Genomic DNA, 15833 nt, shown 5'->3' with positions numbered 1-15833 from the left:
ACTGTCTCCAATAAATTTCAAATTGCTGAACATGTAAGGCCTCTGTAAGAACATCCGCTACTTAATAATGACCTGGTACATAGTTGTCTTGGAGAATTTGTTGCATAATCCTCTCTTAAACGAAATGCAAATCAAGATCAACATGCTTAGTTTTAACATGTAAAACTGGGTTGGCAGTCATAGCTATTGCACTGGTGGTGTCACACCGAGTCTTGAGAATCTCATCAAGTGCATATCCCATATTATATAAGAGTTCTTTGACCCACATAATTTCAACAAGGCTTCTGTATTCAGCTTCAATTGTTGATCTCGAAATATATTGTTTTTTTCTCAAACTCCAACACCAAAAATGTGACCCGGGATATACACAATAACCTGGCATAAATATTCGACCGCTAAGGTTATTGCCCTAGTTTGCATCTGAAAAAGAAGTGAGAGATACTTGTTTTTTATTTAGGAGAGTACCAGAGTCCATGATCAATTGTCCTCTTTTGATAGCTCAAGATTCTTTTCACAACAACTCATTGTACATCGTCAGGCTGTTCCGTGCACTGGGCTGCTTTGTTAATTGCATAAGCAACACCATGTCTCGTACGAAAAATATATTGAAGAGCACCTACAATGTTGCAATAGTGATGTATATTCTTCAAATCTTCATCATCAAATTTGCTAAGTTTAGGAGGCAAGGCAATTGGGGTTGCCAATAATGTTACTATGTATGGTCATTGTCAATGCTGCTAATGGTGTTGTAGGCACTTGCTCATCTATAACTGATGGTACATCTGTTGTTCTCTATTCAAGTAAGGCATCATTCACGACTGGTTGCATTGTTTCTGTGGGTAACCACCGAAGACTTCTATGTGAGTATAAAAAAATGAGTGGCATCACCTATTACCACCTTACCCTTCCCTGTGTAGGGTTAACTCGTATTTAATCCCCTTGATCTCAAGTCACATGGTGAGTTGATCCACCAACAAGATACCATTTTGTGCTCGTCTGCTACAGGAGCTTTTACCATTAATTAATGAGTTTCCTGGAGCAGTATCAAGAGTTTGTGTAGCTCACTATCATTGGAACTTGCAGTTGAACCAATGAAAGAATTGTAACTCGGAGGATTCCAATGGATAATAGCAAATGTTATCTTGTGGTGCAGTGCCTGGTCTGTAATTCTGTGCAATTACACCCTTAAAACTTTGATCAAAACGTCGATCCACCAAGTGTCTCAGCTTTCCTCATTATTGGTACATGAAAATAGGATAGTATTACATTGAATTTTGGGTGTAAAAATAATAAAATTCACACTTAACCAAAAAAGAAAATCTTAGACTAGTAATTTGAGTGTAGTTGTAGAACACTAGGGTCTTATGCAATGGCCAAGAGTATGTTCACCCAGTCAGCCCATGTCTTTGACTAAATATAACAAAATTCTACAAGTTCTAGCATTCATTTGCCCCCAAAGGATTGGGGATGCTTTAGATCCAAGATAAAAATAACAAACATGAAAACTGTCTCGGTTGCACTCTTCAATTCATACAATCTTCTAAAAATATCCAGACGTAAACTAAAAAATCACCCAAGTACCAAGAATGTTTCATCTATTAAAACCACCACTTCTAAAGAACAAAATTTTGTCCCAAAATGAAAGCAGATCATCTCCGTTCACCTCTTTTCACGACCCTTTTCTCTCAAGTTTCGCGTCTCCTGCGAGGAGCAGCGGCATTTTCTTCTCTCTCTTCCTCTTCAGCCTTTTCTCCGCTGGTGGATTCGTTGTTTGATGCCTCCGTGGCCTCTGGTTTCTTCTCCACTCTTGGCTGCTAAGAGATTCATCACTGGAGTAAGACCAAATGCTATAGAAGAATGGAACATATCATATAGACAACAAGATTGCTTCAAAAATCTTACTTTCTTTTTGCCACCGAAAATGAGCTTGAAGAAAACTGTGAGGATGATCACCACAATAGAGACAATGGAACCAATGGTGATATTTGGTTGTGTCTCTGCCTTTTCAATGAGATCCTAAAAGGAAGATGACAATATCAGATAAAACTAACTAGTGAATACTAATTCGCATACGAAAGAGCATATTTATGGCAACTTACAAGGATTTGAAGCTTGTATTCACTCAAGAAAGGAATATCAGCAACCTTGTATAAGACATCAAAGACCTTCTGCAGGAGAGAAACAACCAACTTTAAGCTATACAGATAAGATTTAGAAGACCAACAATAACAAAGTAACCTTGCCAATGCATTACCTGGAACCCTGAAAGTCCATCTGGATCAGTGGCTTCTTCCTCAACCTTCTGCTTTTCTTTCTCAACCTCAAACTTGGGTTTCCATGCGGTCTCCCTGTATGACTCGGCAACCTTTTCGCTTTTGGCTATCAAAATATTGTCAAACAATATGCCATCTTGCATTGTCCAGATCTCAATACCAATAGCAGCAATAGGCTCAAAGTCAGGCTTGTCAAGCTCAAAGTAGTCTGGGTTTGGAATCTCCCGAGGCTTCCAAATACCCTTGTAATTGGGGTTATCAATGAGAGGAGCAGACCATTTTCCCTTGTAAGCCGGATTCATCTTCATTGGCCTCTTCCATTCACCACAACCGGGGGCTGCCTCACACTTTGGGTTATCAATTTTGGGGGCTTCCCATTCACCATCTTCTTCATCATCCCAATCTTCCGGCTTGGTTGCCTCGGGATCATCTATCTCCTCAGGCTCATCATCTAACCATCCTTCTGGTTTCACAGCATCCTCATCTTCAATTTCCATGGGTGCATCCTCATCCCAATCATCTGGCTTTACAGCATTGGGATCAGTAAATTTGGCTCTCTCATCCCAATCCTCGGGTTTCTTATCATCTGGATCGGGAATTGTCTTAGCAGGGATAAGTGGAGGCTCGAAATCATCAGCTGAGAGGAAGTTTGCCTTCTTCTTCTCCTCACCGTCAATCAGAAATTTAACATCATTGTCAGGCTTCAAGATAGCAGTGTAGACATGAGTAAGCTTGTCGGACGGAACAGAGGGCGGATATTTAAGATGATGTTCAATGTATTCCCCGCTTTTAGGATTCTTGTGCTTCAAGATGAAGTGCACCTTGTTTGTGCCCCCACATTTGTCAGGTCCAAACATTATGGAATAAGGGGATTCATTGTCAAATTCCTTAGACATCCATCCAGCCTCTTGAGGACGAAGGTATTTCAAATATGCACCACCACATTCAAGCCCGTTCTGGAGGCGAGTCTCGAACTGAAGAACAGTGCTTCCATCCTTGAGAATCACAGGCTTATCGAGCTCATTCACTATAGCATACTTACGAGCCTTCTCACTCACAAGAAGCCCATAATCATCATGCCCTTCGCTCTTTGAATGCTTCCATACACCTGAAACAAAAAAAAAACCCCGAAACACCATTAATCTATACCCTTCAACTGCCTGAAACATCTAACAGGCCAATGTGCATCATATCATATTAAAGTTAAACATCATTATCTAACAAATAATATCAGCTTCGGATCAAAGAAATGGCGTATTGTACATGAATGAACATCATTAAATATCTTATCACTAATCCAACTCTTCCCAAAGATCAAGCTCTACACATATCTTGCTTGTTCAATTTCTACTTCTAGTTCTAAATGAACGCGAAATTTCAAATAAGCTCCACAACTAATCAACACTTAGAAACATCTCAAAGCAGCATAAAGAAAGCAGACGCTATGAATAACATTCAACAGAAGCGATCTATAAATAGAAAAACAAAATCAATATTAAGAAAAAGCAATCTCACCTTTATAATCATCTTTATCAGAGACGATCCATCGCCCATCAAACGGCTCGTCAAATGATTCATAAAAGACCTAAAACAAACCCGATCACTTGAAATTTCCACAGATTCAAACATTCTTAAGAAAATCTAGGGTTTAAATGTATAACTAAATTTACCGTATCATCATCAGCTGCGAAGAGGCTCTGAAATGAAGCGAAAGTCAGGAAAAGGAGAAGAGCGAAACGCCCCATCATCTTCAACTAATGATCGAAGGTTTTTCCCCTTTTGTTTTTGAATCTGAATCTAAATCTACATAGATGTCTCCACAGTGTTTGTGTTAATTTTATAGATCTTCGTGAGACTGGCGTCGACTTATTTTGCCCAATGAAATTACGCGCCACGTAAAATTAGCCAATGGTTTTCTGCCACGTCAACGAATGACACGAACGTCGCTTATAGACAGTAGGTACTAGTATATTATTTCTAGACTTACTTTTTGAAAAGTTCTGTTAACATTATGTTTTTAGTCCCTATACTCGAGGATACGTTTGTGGTAGTTTTAAATTTTTAGGGTAAAATAATGGAATAGTTGCTTACCTTTCATATTAGTACATTTATACTCACTAAATTCAAAAAAAATAAATTTTGATCACTTATTCAACTGTTAGTTTGAATACGTGATGGATTTTGAGTTTCAAATTTTATAAATATTCTTGCATCGACTTATCAAAGAAATATTTTAACGGTATTAGTAATATAGATTAAATTGTAATATTAAATAATAATTTAAAGATCAAACTATACTAAATTATAACGATTAAATTCTCGTGTTTGGCACAAGGTGAAAGGCTAAGAGGACTGAATTTCAGAACAATACAGCTTTTTGATAGTTTTGAAAACCCTAACGCTTGCTTTTCATTTTCTCTACCCTCCGCTTGCCTTTGCCTTTGTTTTCTCATTTTTCGTTTACCTTTTTTTTCCGTTTACAGATGACGGCACTATCGTCTGTATTTCTTGATTCATCTCGAATTGTTATTTTTCTTTATTTTTAATAATTATCTTTATGATATAATTTTCTCTATTTTTATAACGGTTGCCTTGTCTTTTGACATGTTTTATATTTTTTCGACCGTTCATTGTATTTTTAGAGTTGGATTTGATGATGTTATAACTGATCAAAATGACGTTAATTTGTTATCCCGTTGATATTCTCTGCTTTAGACTCTCAAATTGGATTTGGATACGTAAGATGCGATCGTAGATAGTTATCTTACGATGTTTGACTCTAATTTGTGTTTTGTCTATAATTTTTTAAAAGTTTAATCTCATGTTGTGATTCGTTTGTTGTAACAGTATCTACTTTTGTTCGAGTTTTTTTTTATAGAGTTTTTGCCTTTTCCTTTTCCTTTTACTTGTGCGGTCATTATATGATTATAGGAGAATATCCAAATTATATATTTAGTTTATGATTTTTAACTGTAAACATTTATTGTAATTTTGGATATCTTCTATTTATTAATAAAGTCAACTGCTTCTATTTCAAAAAAACTGATTAAATCTCATTTTACAATATTTATTTTTAATAATATTTATTATAAAAATTATTTGTCTATGATCATAATTCGATGGTAGACCTAATATATACGACCGTAAGTAAAAAATAAGCTTAAAGAATGGCGATGAAAAACCTATCAAGTTAATGGTCTCATTTGGGACATAAGTTTCTTTAGTTTTTTAAGGATAAATTGATTTAGTATTGTGTCTCCACCATCTCCTCACTTTGAGCTACTATTATATAAGGACCTTCTCCCAAACTCATGAGGGGTCTAGGTGTGCAGACATTGGGTCCAAGTGAATAATACAACGTCTCTTTAATAAATATACTTAAGGTACAATTTTAGGCTCGTAGGTCTTATATTTCGCTCTTAGTTGAGGAGTGAGGTTGCACTTTAACATTCGTTATGTCCCGCGATATCTCCTTTCAAGAGTACTTGTGGCTTTAGGATTTTATTTTGACTTATGGATTAATACATAATTTGTCTATTTGGGCAGGTTAATATGAGATTGACTAATGAACCGAGAGAATAACTCTTGTCAAGTATGGTATGACTTTATGACTGATTAGTCTGAGGCACAGATCATTGAGAAAAATGCTAACTTATCTAAACAATTGTCTCACTTAAGTGTCACACGACGTAAGGATAGTGTCGAGACGTTATTAAATTTTTTAAATGATCATTAAATTTTAATGAATTATTATAAAACGGTAATTAATTTTATCAAATTATTACAAAATAATTATTAAATTGTTTCTTTTGACCATCAAATATTTATTTTTATCAAATTAAACCAACTGATAAAAAAAGTAACATGTTTGATAAATTAACATCACTTATTGACTTTTTGTCAACGTTTAAATAAATTATTTTATTTTTTTCATAAAAAAATAAAATATATATATAATCATATTAAAAATTATACATAAATTTATTGAAATTGATAAAAATATAAAATTTAAAAACAATAATATAAAAATAAAAAAAAAGACAAAAAAAAATTACAAAATATCTAACATCAACATAACAAATTTGTTATTTTTTCTTCAGTTAGTTCAATTAAGTAAAAAACACAAATTCAAAAATTAAAAGATGCGAAAAAAAATTAAAATCTAAAATAATTTTATTGTTGAAAAGTTCAAGACCAAAAATATCATCAAAAATATTAAATATTTACCCTTAATACTATTAGATGTTATATAAAAAAAATACTGCTAGTATAGAAGAATATGCAAAACCTCCCATTATTTAATATTAAAGGTGTAATATTAAAATTAGTCTTTAAAGTTTATTAAACTAATTAATTTTTTTAGTATTTTGGCTCAATTTTTTATTTTAGGGCAAAAAACTAATAATGTTTGATTGAATAATCACTTTGACTATTATTCTTTTTTATAGATCAATTTTACTTTTTACGTTTCATTTTAGGATAAAAACCTCATATTTTGATGCGTTAATTGTTTGTCAACTAACGGTTTTAATCCAAATGTTGAAGGGATAAAATGTTTTAAAAAATAAAGATTAAAATAATTATTTAATCATGCATTAGGATTTTTTTTTGAAATTGTATCTTAATTAAAACTAAAATAATTATTGTATCATAGACAACACCAAATGATAATAATAGGAAACAAAGGGACGAGAATGCCACAAAATAAAGCTAACAGTGGAAACTACATCACCTAAATTAGAATAAAAACACACAGCACAATTGCTTCAATGCCATCTTCTCCGGTGACTAAGCCAATTTCTCGGCAACCAAGAGGTAGAATAGCCCCATAACTCCAGTATGTTGTTGGATACTATTGTACTTTGACTCTAGAATTAGAGTCTCTCCTTTAGATATCTTCACACTTCCTGGTTTCGGGTAGCAGGTCGACATTCCTACGACATACCCGACTTCATTCCCGGCTTCCTCCCCGGTCCCGTATCTCGGTACCGAAGAGCACAAAGGCTTTCCATTCTGATATTGTCATTCAAAAACAGGCACATCTCGACATTAGAAGAAAATATTACATTACCTAAACATGTTAAATTTTATCCGACTGCAAAAACCTGACCCGATCGACTCGAAATCATGTCGATTTGACTGCAGTTGCTTGACTATATATGTATAAGTTATGTATAAAGAAATATTTCAATACCTTCCTAAAGAGAGCAGAACCAGAGCCGCTGGCATGTTGGTGCCCAACACCATAAATAACATAGCCACTGAATGGCATGTCAAGACTAATCCTTTTATCGTCGATGCATCCGTATCTAGCCGATTCTGTGGATCGTCAAGATTCGATGTCATATTCAACCTGCATCATAGATATTCGTCGACGTGATGTTGGGAGCAAAATTTATTCCAAAAAAGGGAAAACCATTGCAGCAAATGAACAATTAACATACCCTGCAATCGTGCTCTGCATTAATCCCCTTTGAATTTCGTGACCTCCTCCACATATCGGTAATATTGAATGTATAAACTTTAACTGGCACGATCGAGCTATCCATGTCGACCCACGTCACGGTGTACCGAAGGTAAAGGGTCCTTCTGATGCCATTAAACCCTTCATTCCTCCTACATCGTGCACCGTCGTAGCAACATAATAAGCCCCCCTTGTAGTTTGGACTCAAAGGTCTTCCAGATTCATCCCTCGTAATGTTGTAAAGATCGCACCGGCATTCTCTGCAACCGATCCTGTCTTCCACTCCCCTTGTGTCGATCGCGTGAACGTTAATCGCCCATGTCTCATCAAACCCTGCAGGAATGTCAGCAGGATTACCGATTTCTATTCCGTAAGGGTCGGGAATACGTGTCGCAGTTCTTCGTGTCTCGGAACCAAGACCGAAGAACTGATCGAGAACTCCATCACTGCAAATCCCGCCATTTCTACCGGAAATTAATCCGAACTATTGAGTCCCGAAATGTCGTGAGTTCTCAAACCTTTGCGTACAAAGAACCTCACAACAATCCAATGATGCAGATAAGTATCATACAGTGAAACAGGATTCCCAGCCTCATCAACAACTTCGGCATTGAAGCTTTTCACGGCAATATGACCTCTCGGAAAATCGACATCGAAATAGAATTTATTCGACGCCAACCCTGGTTCGAGCTCGATCTTAGGTGACAGAAAAACACCAGTTCTCACTCTCCGAGAGGCTACTGAACTTGAAGTCACCAAAATTGCGACCAAAAATAACCATCCAAGATTGAAACCTTTCATTTTTCCTGTCAGTTCACATATATAATGAGTCAAACCATATAATCAAGCAAATATATATATATGAATTATGAAAACAGTATATGTTCAGAAATTAATCTAAGAAAGATGAAGATTAGAGCTGCTAAAGCAACGCACCTAAAAGTTCTAAAAAGATTAGGCTTTTGATGTTCGAGGTGATGCATTCTAATAGTTTCAGTACAATATATATAGTAATGTATATTTTTGCTACGAAAATTTCTAAAGATTTTTTTATTTTGAAATTCATGTTGAATAAAAAATAAAAAAAAATAACAGTAAAACTTTGATTTCAAAGGTCGGCTGTAGCTACCAAGTTAACTTGCACAGCAAGGGTGCTCTCTTGTTTCGAGTTCGACGATTGGACATATAATTAGGGACGGACGTAAGATTTTATATGAGGAGTGTGAATTTATAAAATTTAAGAGATGAGTGAAAATTTAAAATTTTAGTGGAGGGTAAATAGATTATTGATAGAAAATATCTAAAAAAGAATCTAAAATATAAAAAAGAAATAAAAATTTTAAAGGGTAATTATATTAATCGGTCCCTTGTCCATCCATGTATATAATATTATTGCCGACCATGTGGGAATGCGTCACGTTGAAATGTAAGAGGACGAGAAGTTACACTTAAGTTTATCCCATAGAATTAGACATGGTGGGGGTTTTTTTTTTTATTGGGGTAAATTATAATTTTCATTAATCAATTTTGATTTATTCATACTTCGTTATTATATTTTAGTAAAAATTCTGATGTAATTTTTTATTTTAATCGTTCAACTTTAATTATAATATCTTTAATAATATAGATTCGAATTAAAGTTAAACACTACTCTAAAAAATTGAACATTTATTATTTTGTAATTGGACTACTAAAAAAATTAACACTACCTTCTTTTTATATGTTAACATACAATTAGGGAAGATGTAAGATTTTATTTTAGAGAGCAAATTTATAAAATTTTAAGGTATTATATACTTAAAAAAATTGATTAAGCTAAAGGTGATTACAAAGTATTATTTGTTCTAAATACTCTCAACCATTTGACAATGAACGCTTAATCACCCTTACAGTCGCTAATACTCGAACCCGTGATCTCTAGAAATAATAATAATTTCTTTAAATACTGAGGTAAGTTGGTCCATGCTCATACTTATAAAATTTTAAGTCAACGAAAACAGGTTATTAATATAAAGTACAAACAAAAAATTGGTCCAAATTCAAGCATACGTATGTTCCATGTTAAGGTCAAACATGGAAACTTCCTTATACGTCGAGATGATTTTAATAAATGAAATTAAATAATGAAAATGATATCTACTATTCTTAGAAGCAAAATAGAATTGTCAACTTCGTCTTATTTCCATGTTACAATTGAGTTAATACTTAATACCTATGTTAACGCTCTAATCAAATTGTTATTGATCATTTCGAATTTAATTAGACTATTTTGAAATTTAAAATTATTCTAAAATCTTAAAATATGTTTAAAAAATAAATCTTAATTGTTATAAAAAAAATAAATCTTAATTAAAGATGAGATTATTTTTTGAAACAAAATAGAAAAATCTTAATTTCAATAGTTAATTTCTAGACTGAATGAGATTTAGAATAATTCTATAATATTTCTCAATAGATTCTTAGAAAATGCTCTATGATCTTACTTTTTTAAAGAGATTAAATTAAACTTATTATTAAGATTAAATTTAAAAAGATTATTAGAGCGAATTTAATCATCTAAGATCAAATTTCGAAGATCATGTGATCAATTTTTTTAATTTATTAATGTGACACAAAGGAGAACTGTACAGTTTCAACAATAATTATTATGTAGGTTCACCTACAGAAGCCTTTTTACAACTTTTCATTCCTCTAAATGATAAGGTTTAATGAACTTCTCGGGACGCCACGAGCAGTGAACGACGCAGTCGTCGCAATTCGAACACTTGATCGGACCATTCAATTAATAGGAGTTACGGGCAGTGTGTACAAAAGGTAAGGATGTAATCTACGTGAGCTAATGACTCGTGCTTACTAGGAATTCCTCTTTGAAGACCAACAACTGTAATGATTTATCCTCATCATGATAAAATTTTAAAGATTACTCAGACCTACCGACCAAGATTATAAACTCGTTGAATACATCACTGTAGCACGCATGCAATCTACGTTATTTAAGGACATCACAAACCTAATATTGTCCATAACTTTCTTGGTCTAAGCAACCATAATCCCTCTGAGAAATCAATCATAAAAGATTAAAATGTTGAAACTAATTTTGATACCACTTGGGTTTCGTTACCCACTTACTAAAGTGGGGGGAAATGATTGAATAGGTATTTATCGTCTCAAATTGTCATGAAGTATATCATGATCCTTATGTTTGTTTTGCGTAGCAATTTAGTAACTTAACATTGATAAAAACGAATGTGTCAATAATTGTATGTTTGACTTAACTCTAAAGTGAATAAGTATTTATTTCGATAATCTAATATGATATTATCAACTCAATTAATAATTGAATCAGATTTAAGGTGTTACACTTTTTTTCAACATTATTTCCCTCTACCTCCTCCTCTCATAACCCACTATTTCCTTCTTCTTTTCTGTTTGTCCCCTCTGTGACTTTTTCTATATCTAAGAATTGACTTAGGGTGATTGATTAACAATGCCCTTAATTAATGCTATAAGATTTCTACTATAATCAGGACAAATAATAATGAAATTGGATTAAAAAAACAATATCAATATAAAGATAATATTTTTTAACATAATATAAAGATAATATTGATTGAAGGTAAATATAATATAAATATAAGTACTAAAAAGATAGATCATACAAGTATTTTAAGAAAAATATCTTTTAAATTGCATCACCTTCTTCTTCTTTCTTCTTCTTCTTCTTCTTCTTCTTCTTCTTCTTCTTCTTCTTCTTCTTCTTCTTCTTCTTCTTCTTCTCATTTTAATTGTGCTAATAGTAAAAAGTGAGATCTTTTTGAAATAGATACATAGATTACATTAACTATAAAAGGTATCATTTAGAACAAATATAAAAAATACATTCAGAACAATTATATACAAAATATAATTTAATAAGCAAAAACAACCCTAAAAAACTTGGAGAGTATCTACAAATGATTTGTGGGATATATGCACTTGCATTACTCACGTATTGTATATTTAAACATAGGGGTGGTCGCAACCTGTTAGTAAAACATAGATGGGTCGATTGATGATCGATGGTGATCACGGCTGAAGGTGATGGCGACAATAATAAAGATGAGGGTTAGGGTTAGAGAATAGAGATATTTTAGGAGAAAAATATATTCTAAATTTTTATGAAGAGGGTGAAAAATAAACTGTTAAAAGTTTATGAGTTAATTTTAAAATTATTTTTTTAATATTTCATATCATTGAATTAACGAAAGTTAACAGTCCAGTGATTAAATTATATTAAACTCATAACATAAGTGATCAAAACGTTACTTTTACTTTTCGAAAAATGGTGATTAAAATATAACATACGAAAAATATAAAGGACCAAAAATGCTGTTTACCCTTTTTAATTATCTCATTTTACCTTCTAATTCTCGTCACTTACTCAAGGTTCGAGAATCGGTGGTAAAGCTAATGGCTACCACCAGAATAGCTCTCCGTAACGGCCACCGTATCATTAATACTTCCACCATCGCCGGCCGTTCAACCACCATTTTCTGGTATCCACTAACCTTTTACTCGTTTCACCTTTGTTTGCTTTTGTCAGTTATTAATTACATTATAAAGAAATTTGCTCTTTATCAGGCCACAGTTTGGTTGGATTTCAAGATATTATTCCACCGATTTTAGTTACACCCAGCCATTGAACATCGATCTTTCTAACGATAAAAGCAAAAGGCGTCTTTTAAACAGGTTAGCTTTCTGGGTATTTTTTTTCTCTGCCTTTGATCATCAAAATTTAACTGGATTTTGAATTTTTGATGGATCCTTGTTTTTGAATTTTTATAGATTGCTGTATAGGAGCAAACAAAGAGGGGTTTTGGAGCTGGATTTGGTTTTGGGAAAATGGGTTGAACAGCATATCCATTCCATGGAGGAAAATGGAATTAAAGATCTTATTCATGTCCTTGATTTGGTATTCTTCTTTCCTTCTCCATCTTTTGTTTAAAGGGTTCATTTTTTTATTGCTTGTAAGATGAATTTGCATGCCTTTATGTTCAAAACTATATCTGAATCCTGTCAATTTGAAGCGAGATGATTTTGATGTTGGCCATGGAAATTGACAGCAGATAGTAGAGAGGCTAGCAATGTGTTTTCTTCCAACGGATGATATTGCTGAACATATTATGAAAACTGATTAACATGTATTTCTATCCATAAAATCTTTTTAAACTGTAAAAATAATTTTCTCGAGATGATATAGGAAAGAAATCAACAAGTCATGAATCTCATTGGAATCCAAATGTTCGCCATATTTTTATTAAGACTTCTATTTCTCGTTTGCAGGAAAACCCCGACCTTTGGAAATGGTTAACCGGTACCGCCTGAAGCGGTGACTGTTAATCCTGTAAGAGGTGATCTAAAACATAAAAGTTTGCACTCGTATTCCCTTGTTTCCCAGTATTCTTATATGATTTTTGGTTGTATAGGTTTTCTCTGCAGTGAAAGAGGTCTTGAAAATCCTAGACAACCATTCTTCCCCCGAGGCCCGAGCAACCCCTGGCCAGCCATGGGTGAGAGGGTGGGATGATATCAAGAAGGGCCGCGATAGCCCTATCACCGGAAATCAGTAGCTTTTTGTTTGCCTTTGAGATAGCAAATTCTGAAGATTGTTTAGTTTGGAACAAACTAGGATCCATGTATGTATTTGTTCGATATGGTATATTAGAATATGAATAAGGGTGGCTGCATTGCTGATTTGCTGCAGTGAAGCTAGAGATGTGAGAAACCCTGACTTTGTTTGGCATAGACCTTTCATAAGTTGATTTATAGCATAAGAATTGTGGCTTGAATTGCCATTTGTTATCTGTGCCTTAGCAAATTGTTATGAAATAAAGCTTCTATATATATTGTTCTTCTAAATCAAAATAAAAACTTTTTTTCTCAAGACATTTTGGTGCTTTTTTTTTCATGAAGAAAGGAAGTGAAATTTGAGTTTTAAACTTATGGAAAGCATCTCCTTGTTGGGGTTGGGGAAATAACACTGCCTGCTTAATCCAAGGGTTGCCAACCTATCTCTACTCTCTTAATATTACTTCGGGTGGGATCAGGGATGGATTGAAGGGGTGGTTGTTCCGTCTAAAATTTTCAAATTTTTCTATATTTAAAATTTTTTCTTTATATTTTCTATTAATAGTCTATTTTTGTCTCTCTTAAAATTTTATAAGTTTATTTCTCTATGAAATTTTATAAATTTGTTCCCTAACATAAAACCTTGTGTTTGTCTATAGGAGGGATCGAAGTGAGCATCGAGTCCAAGTCGGGAACTGTTGGGGAAACCGGGTTATTTCCCACACGAACGTAGTTTCAAAATTGACCTAAAATGTCAAGATCAAAATCACCAAAGGTTGCACAGTAGATAAACCTGTCAAACTATTGAATATTGAAACACAATGAAAAAAACCGAATAAAAAATAATAAATGAGAGAACACACCAAATTTATAAGGTTCGACAAGAATATCGTCTACTCCTCGGGCACCACACCGGATGATAACTTCACTATCAACAAATATTATAACAAATGGAATTCTTTAGAATTCCCAAAGTGAGAGAATGAAGAAAACAAATGGAAGAGAGAACTTGATTTTGGGACAAACTTTAAATAACCTAATATTTTAAGGGACAAACATGAAAAATAAGTTGACCACCTACCAAAGAATTTTCCAATGAGTTGGCCACCAACCAAGATTAATTTTTCAATAAGTTAGCCACCAACCAAGATGAAATTTTCAATCTTGCCAAACTTAATTTCAAGTCAAACATAACAAATCTCCACATTGGCTTGAAATTTCCAAGCCTACTCAACTTCTTCAACTCCCCAAATTTGATATTGTGCCTCTAATTACGCTAACAAGCGCCACACACCCGAATGTGTTCATACTTTCAAGATGTTAATCAAGTTCAAACAATAATTGAACTTGATTACTGTTACTACCTTGGTCATCATATTTGCAGGATTTTTTACTGTCGTAATTTTCTGAAGCAGAATCTTTCCTTCTTCAAAGATCTCTCGGACAAAGTGATACCTCACGTCGATATGGTTAGTCCTTGAATGGTAGACTTGATTTTTCGCTAAGTGAATAGCGCTCTGACTGTCACAATAGAGATTAATGTGACTTTGAACAACTCCCAAGTCTTCCATCAACCCGTTAAGCCAAATTGTTTCTTTCACAGCTTCTGAAATTGCCATGTATTCTGCCTCTGTAGTAGACAAAGTCACCGTAGATTGCAAAGTAGACTTCCAACTTACTAGGGCTATAGCAAGAGTAAACAAATACCCAGTAGTTGATCGACGCTTATCCAAATCACCAGCATAGTCGGAATCAACATATCCAACCATACACTGACCAAGTGTTTCATCCTGTTCAAAAACTAAACCAACATCCACGGTTTGTTGGAGATACCGTAGAATCCATTTCACAGCTTGTCAATGTCCTTCTCCAGGATCATGCATGTACCTACTCACAACTCCAACTGCTTGTGAAATGTCAAGAAGCGTACACACCATTGCATACATCAAGCTCCCAACTGTATTAGCACATGGAACTTTTGCCATATACTCTCGTTCTTCGTTAGTTTTAGGAGATAATTGAGAACTAATTTTCAAATTAGAAGCCAGTGGGATACTTACATGTTTGGTATTTTCATTCATGCCAAAAATTGTAATACATTTCTCAGATACTACTTCTGTGTTAAACAAAGCTTCCCTCTCTGTCTATCTCTGCTTATCTTCATATCAAGAATCTTCTTGGCCTCGCCTAGTTCTTTCATCTCAAACTCTTGATTCAACTGAGCCTTTAATTTGTCTATCTCCTTTTGACTCTTCGAAGCGACCAACATATCATCAACGTACAAGAGAAGATAAATGAAAGATCCATCTTTGAACTTTTGCAAATACACACAATGATCATATTTGCTTCTAGTGTACTTTTGCCTCCTCATAAAGCTATCAAATCGCTTGTACCACTGCCTCGGAGATTACTTCAATCCATATAGCGATTTGTTTAGCTTACAAACCCATTTCTCACAACCACCATCTTTGTATCCTTCTGGCTGAGTC

General features: G+C 33.9%; 1 protein-coding gene and 2 pseudogenes across 4 annotated transcripts; 1 reads left to right on the top strand and 2 right to left on the bottom strand.

Moving 5' to 3' along the window:
• Nucleotides 1-1425: 1425 nt before the first annotated feature.
• LOC120117256 (calnexin homolog) lies at nt 1426-4068 on the bottom strand. Of its 4 annotated transcripts, none has more exons than XM_039137550.1 (6): nt 3944-4068; nt 3789-3858; nt 2255-3381; nt 2100-2168; nt 1903-2016; nt 1426-1814 (listed from the first exon to the last, which is right to left on the bottom strand). In XM_039137550.1, exons 1-6 carry the CDS (start codon nt 4019-4021, stop codon nt 1686-1688), a joined length of 1587 nt encoding a protein of 528 aa, XP_038993481.1. In that variant the 5' UTR covers nt 4022-4068; the 3' UTR covers nt 1426-1685. The 4 variants fall into 4 exon arrangements, with proteins under 4 accessions (XP_038993481.1, XP_038993482.1, XP_038993479.1 ...); XM_039137551.1 differs by having other exon boundaries at nt 1426-1811; XM_039137548.1 differs by having other exon boundaries at nt 2100-2171; nt 3944-4066.
• A 2993-nt stretch (nt 4069-7061) lies between these two features.
• LOC120117126 lies at nt 7062-8539 on the bottom strand (annotated as a pseudogene).
• A 3636-nt stretch (nt 8540-12175) lies between these two features.
• Nucleotides 12176-13574, top strand: LOC120117105 (annotated as a pseudogene).
• The last annotated feature ends 2259 nt before the right edge of the window (nt 13575-15833 follow it).

The sequence above is a fragment of the Hibiscus syriacus genome, unplaced genomic scaffold (assembly GCF_006381635.1).
Source record: "Hibiscus syriacus cultivar Baekdansim isolate YM2019G1 unplaced genomic scaffold, ASM638163v2 tig00110319_pilon, whole genome shotgun sequence".
NCBI classification, from domain to species: Eukaryota; Viridiplantae; Streptophyta; class Magnoliopsida; order Malvales; family Malvaceae; genus Hibiscus; species Hibiscus syriacus.
The sequence above is the reverse complement of the archived record's forward strand: the minus strand, read 5'-3'. Positions and strand labels throughout refer to the sequence as shown.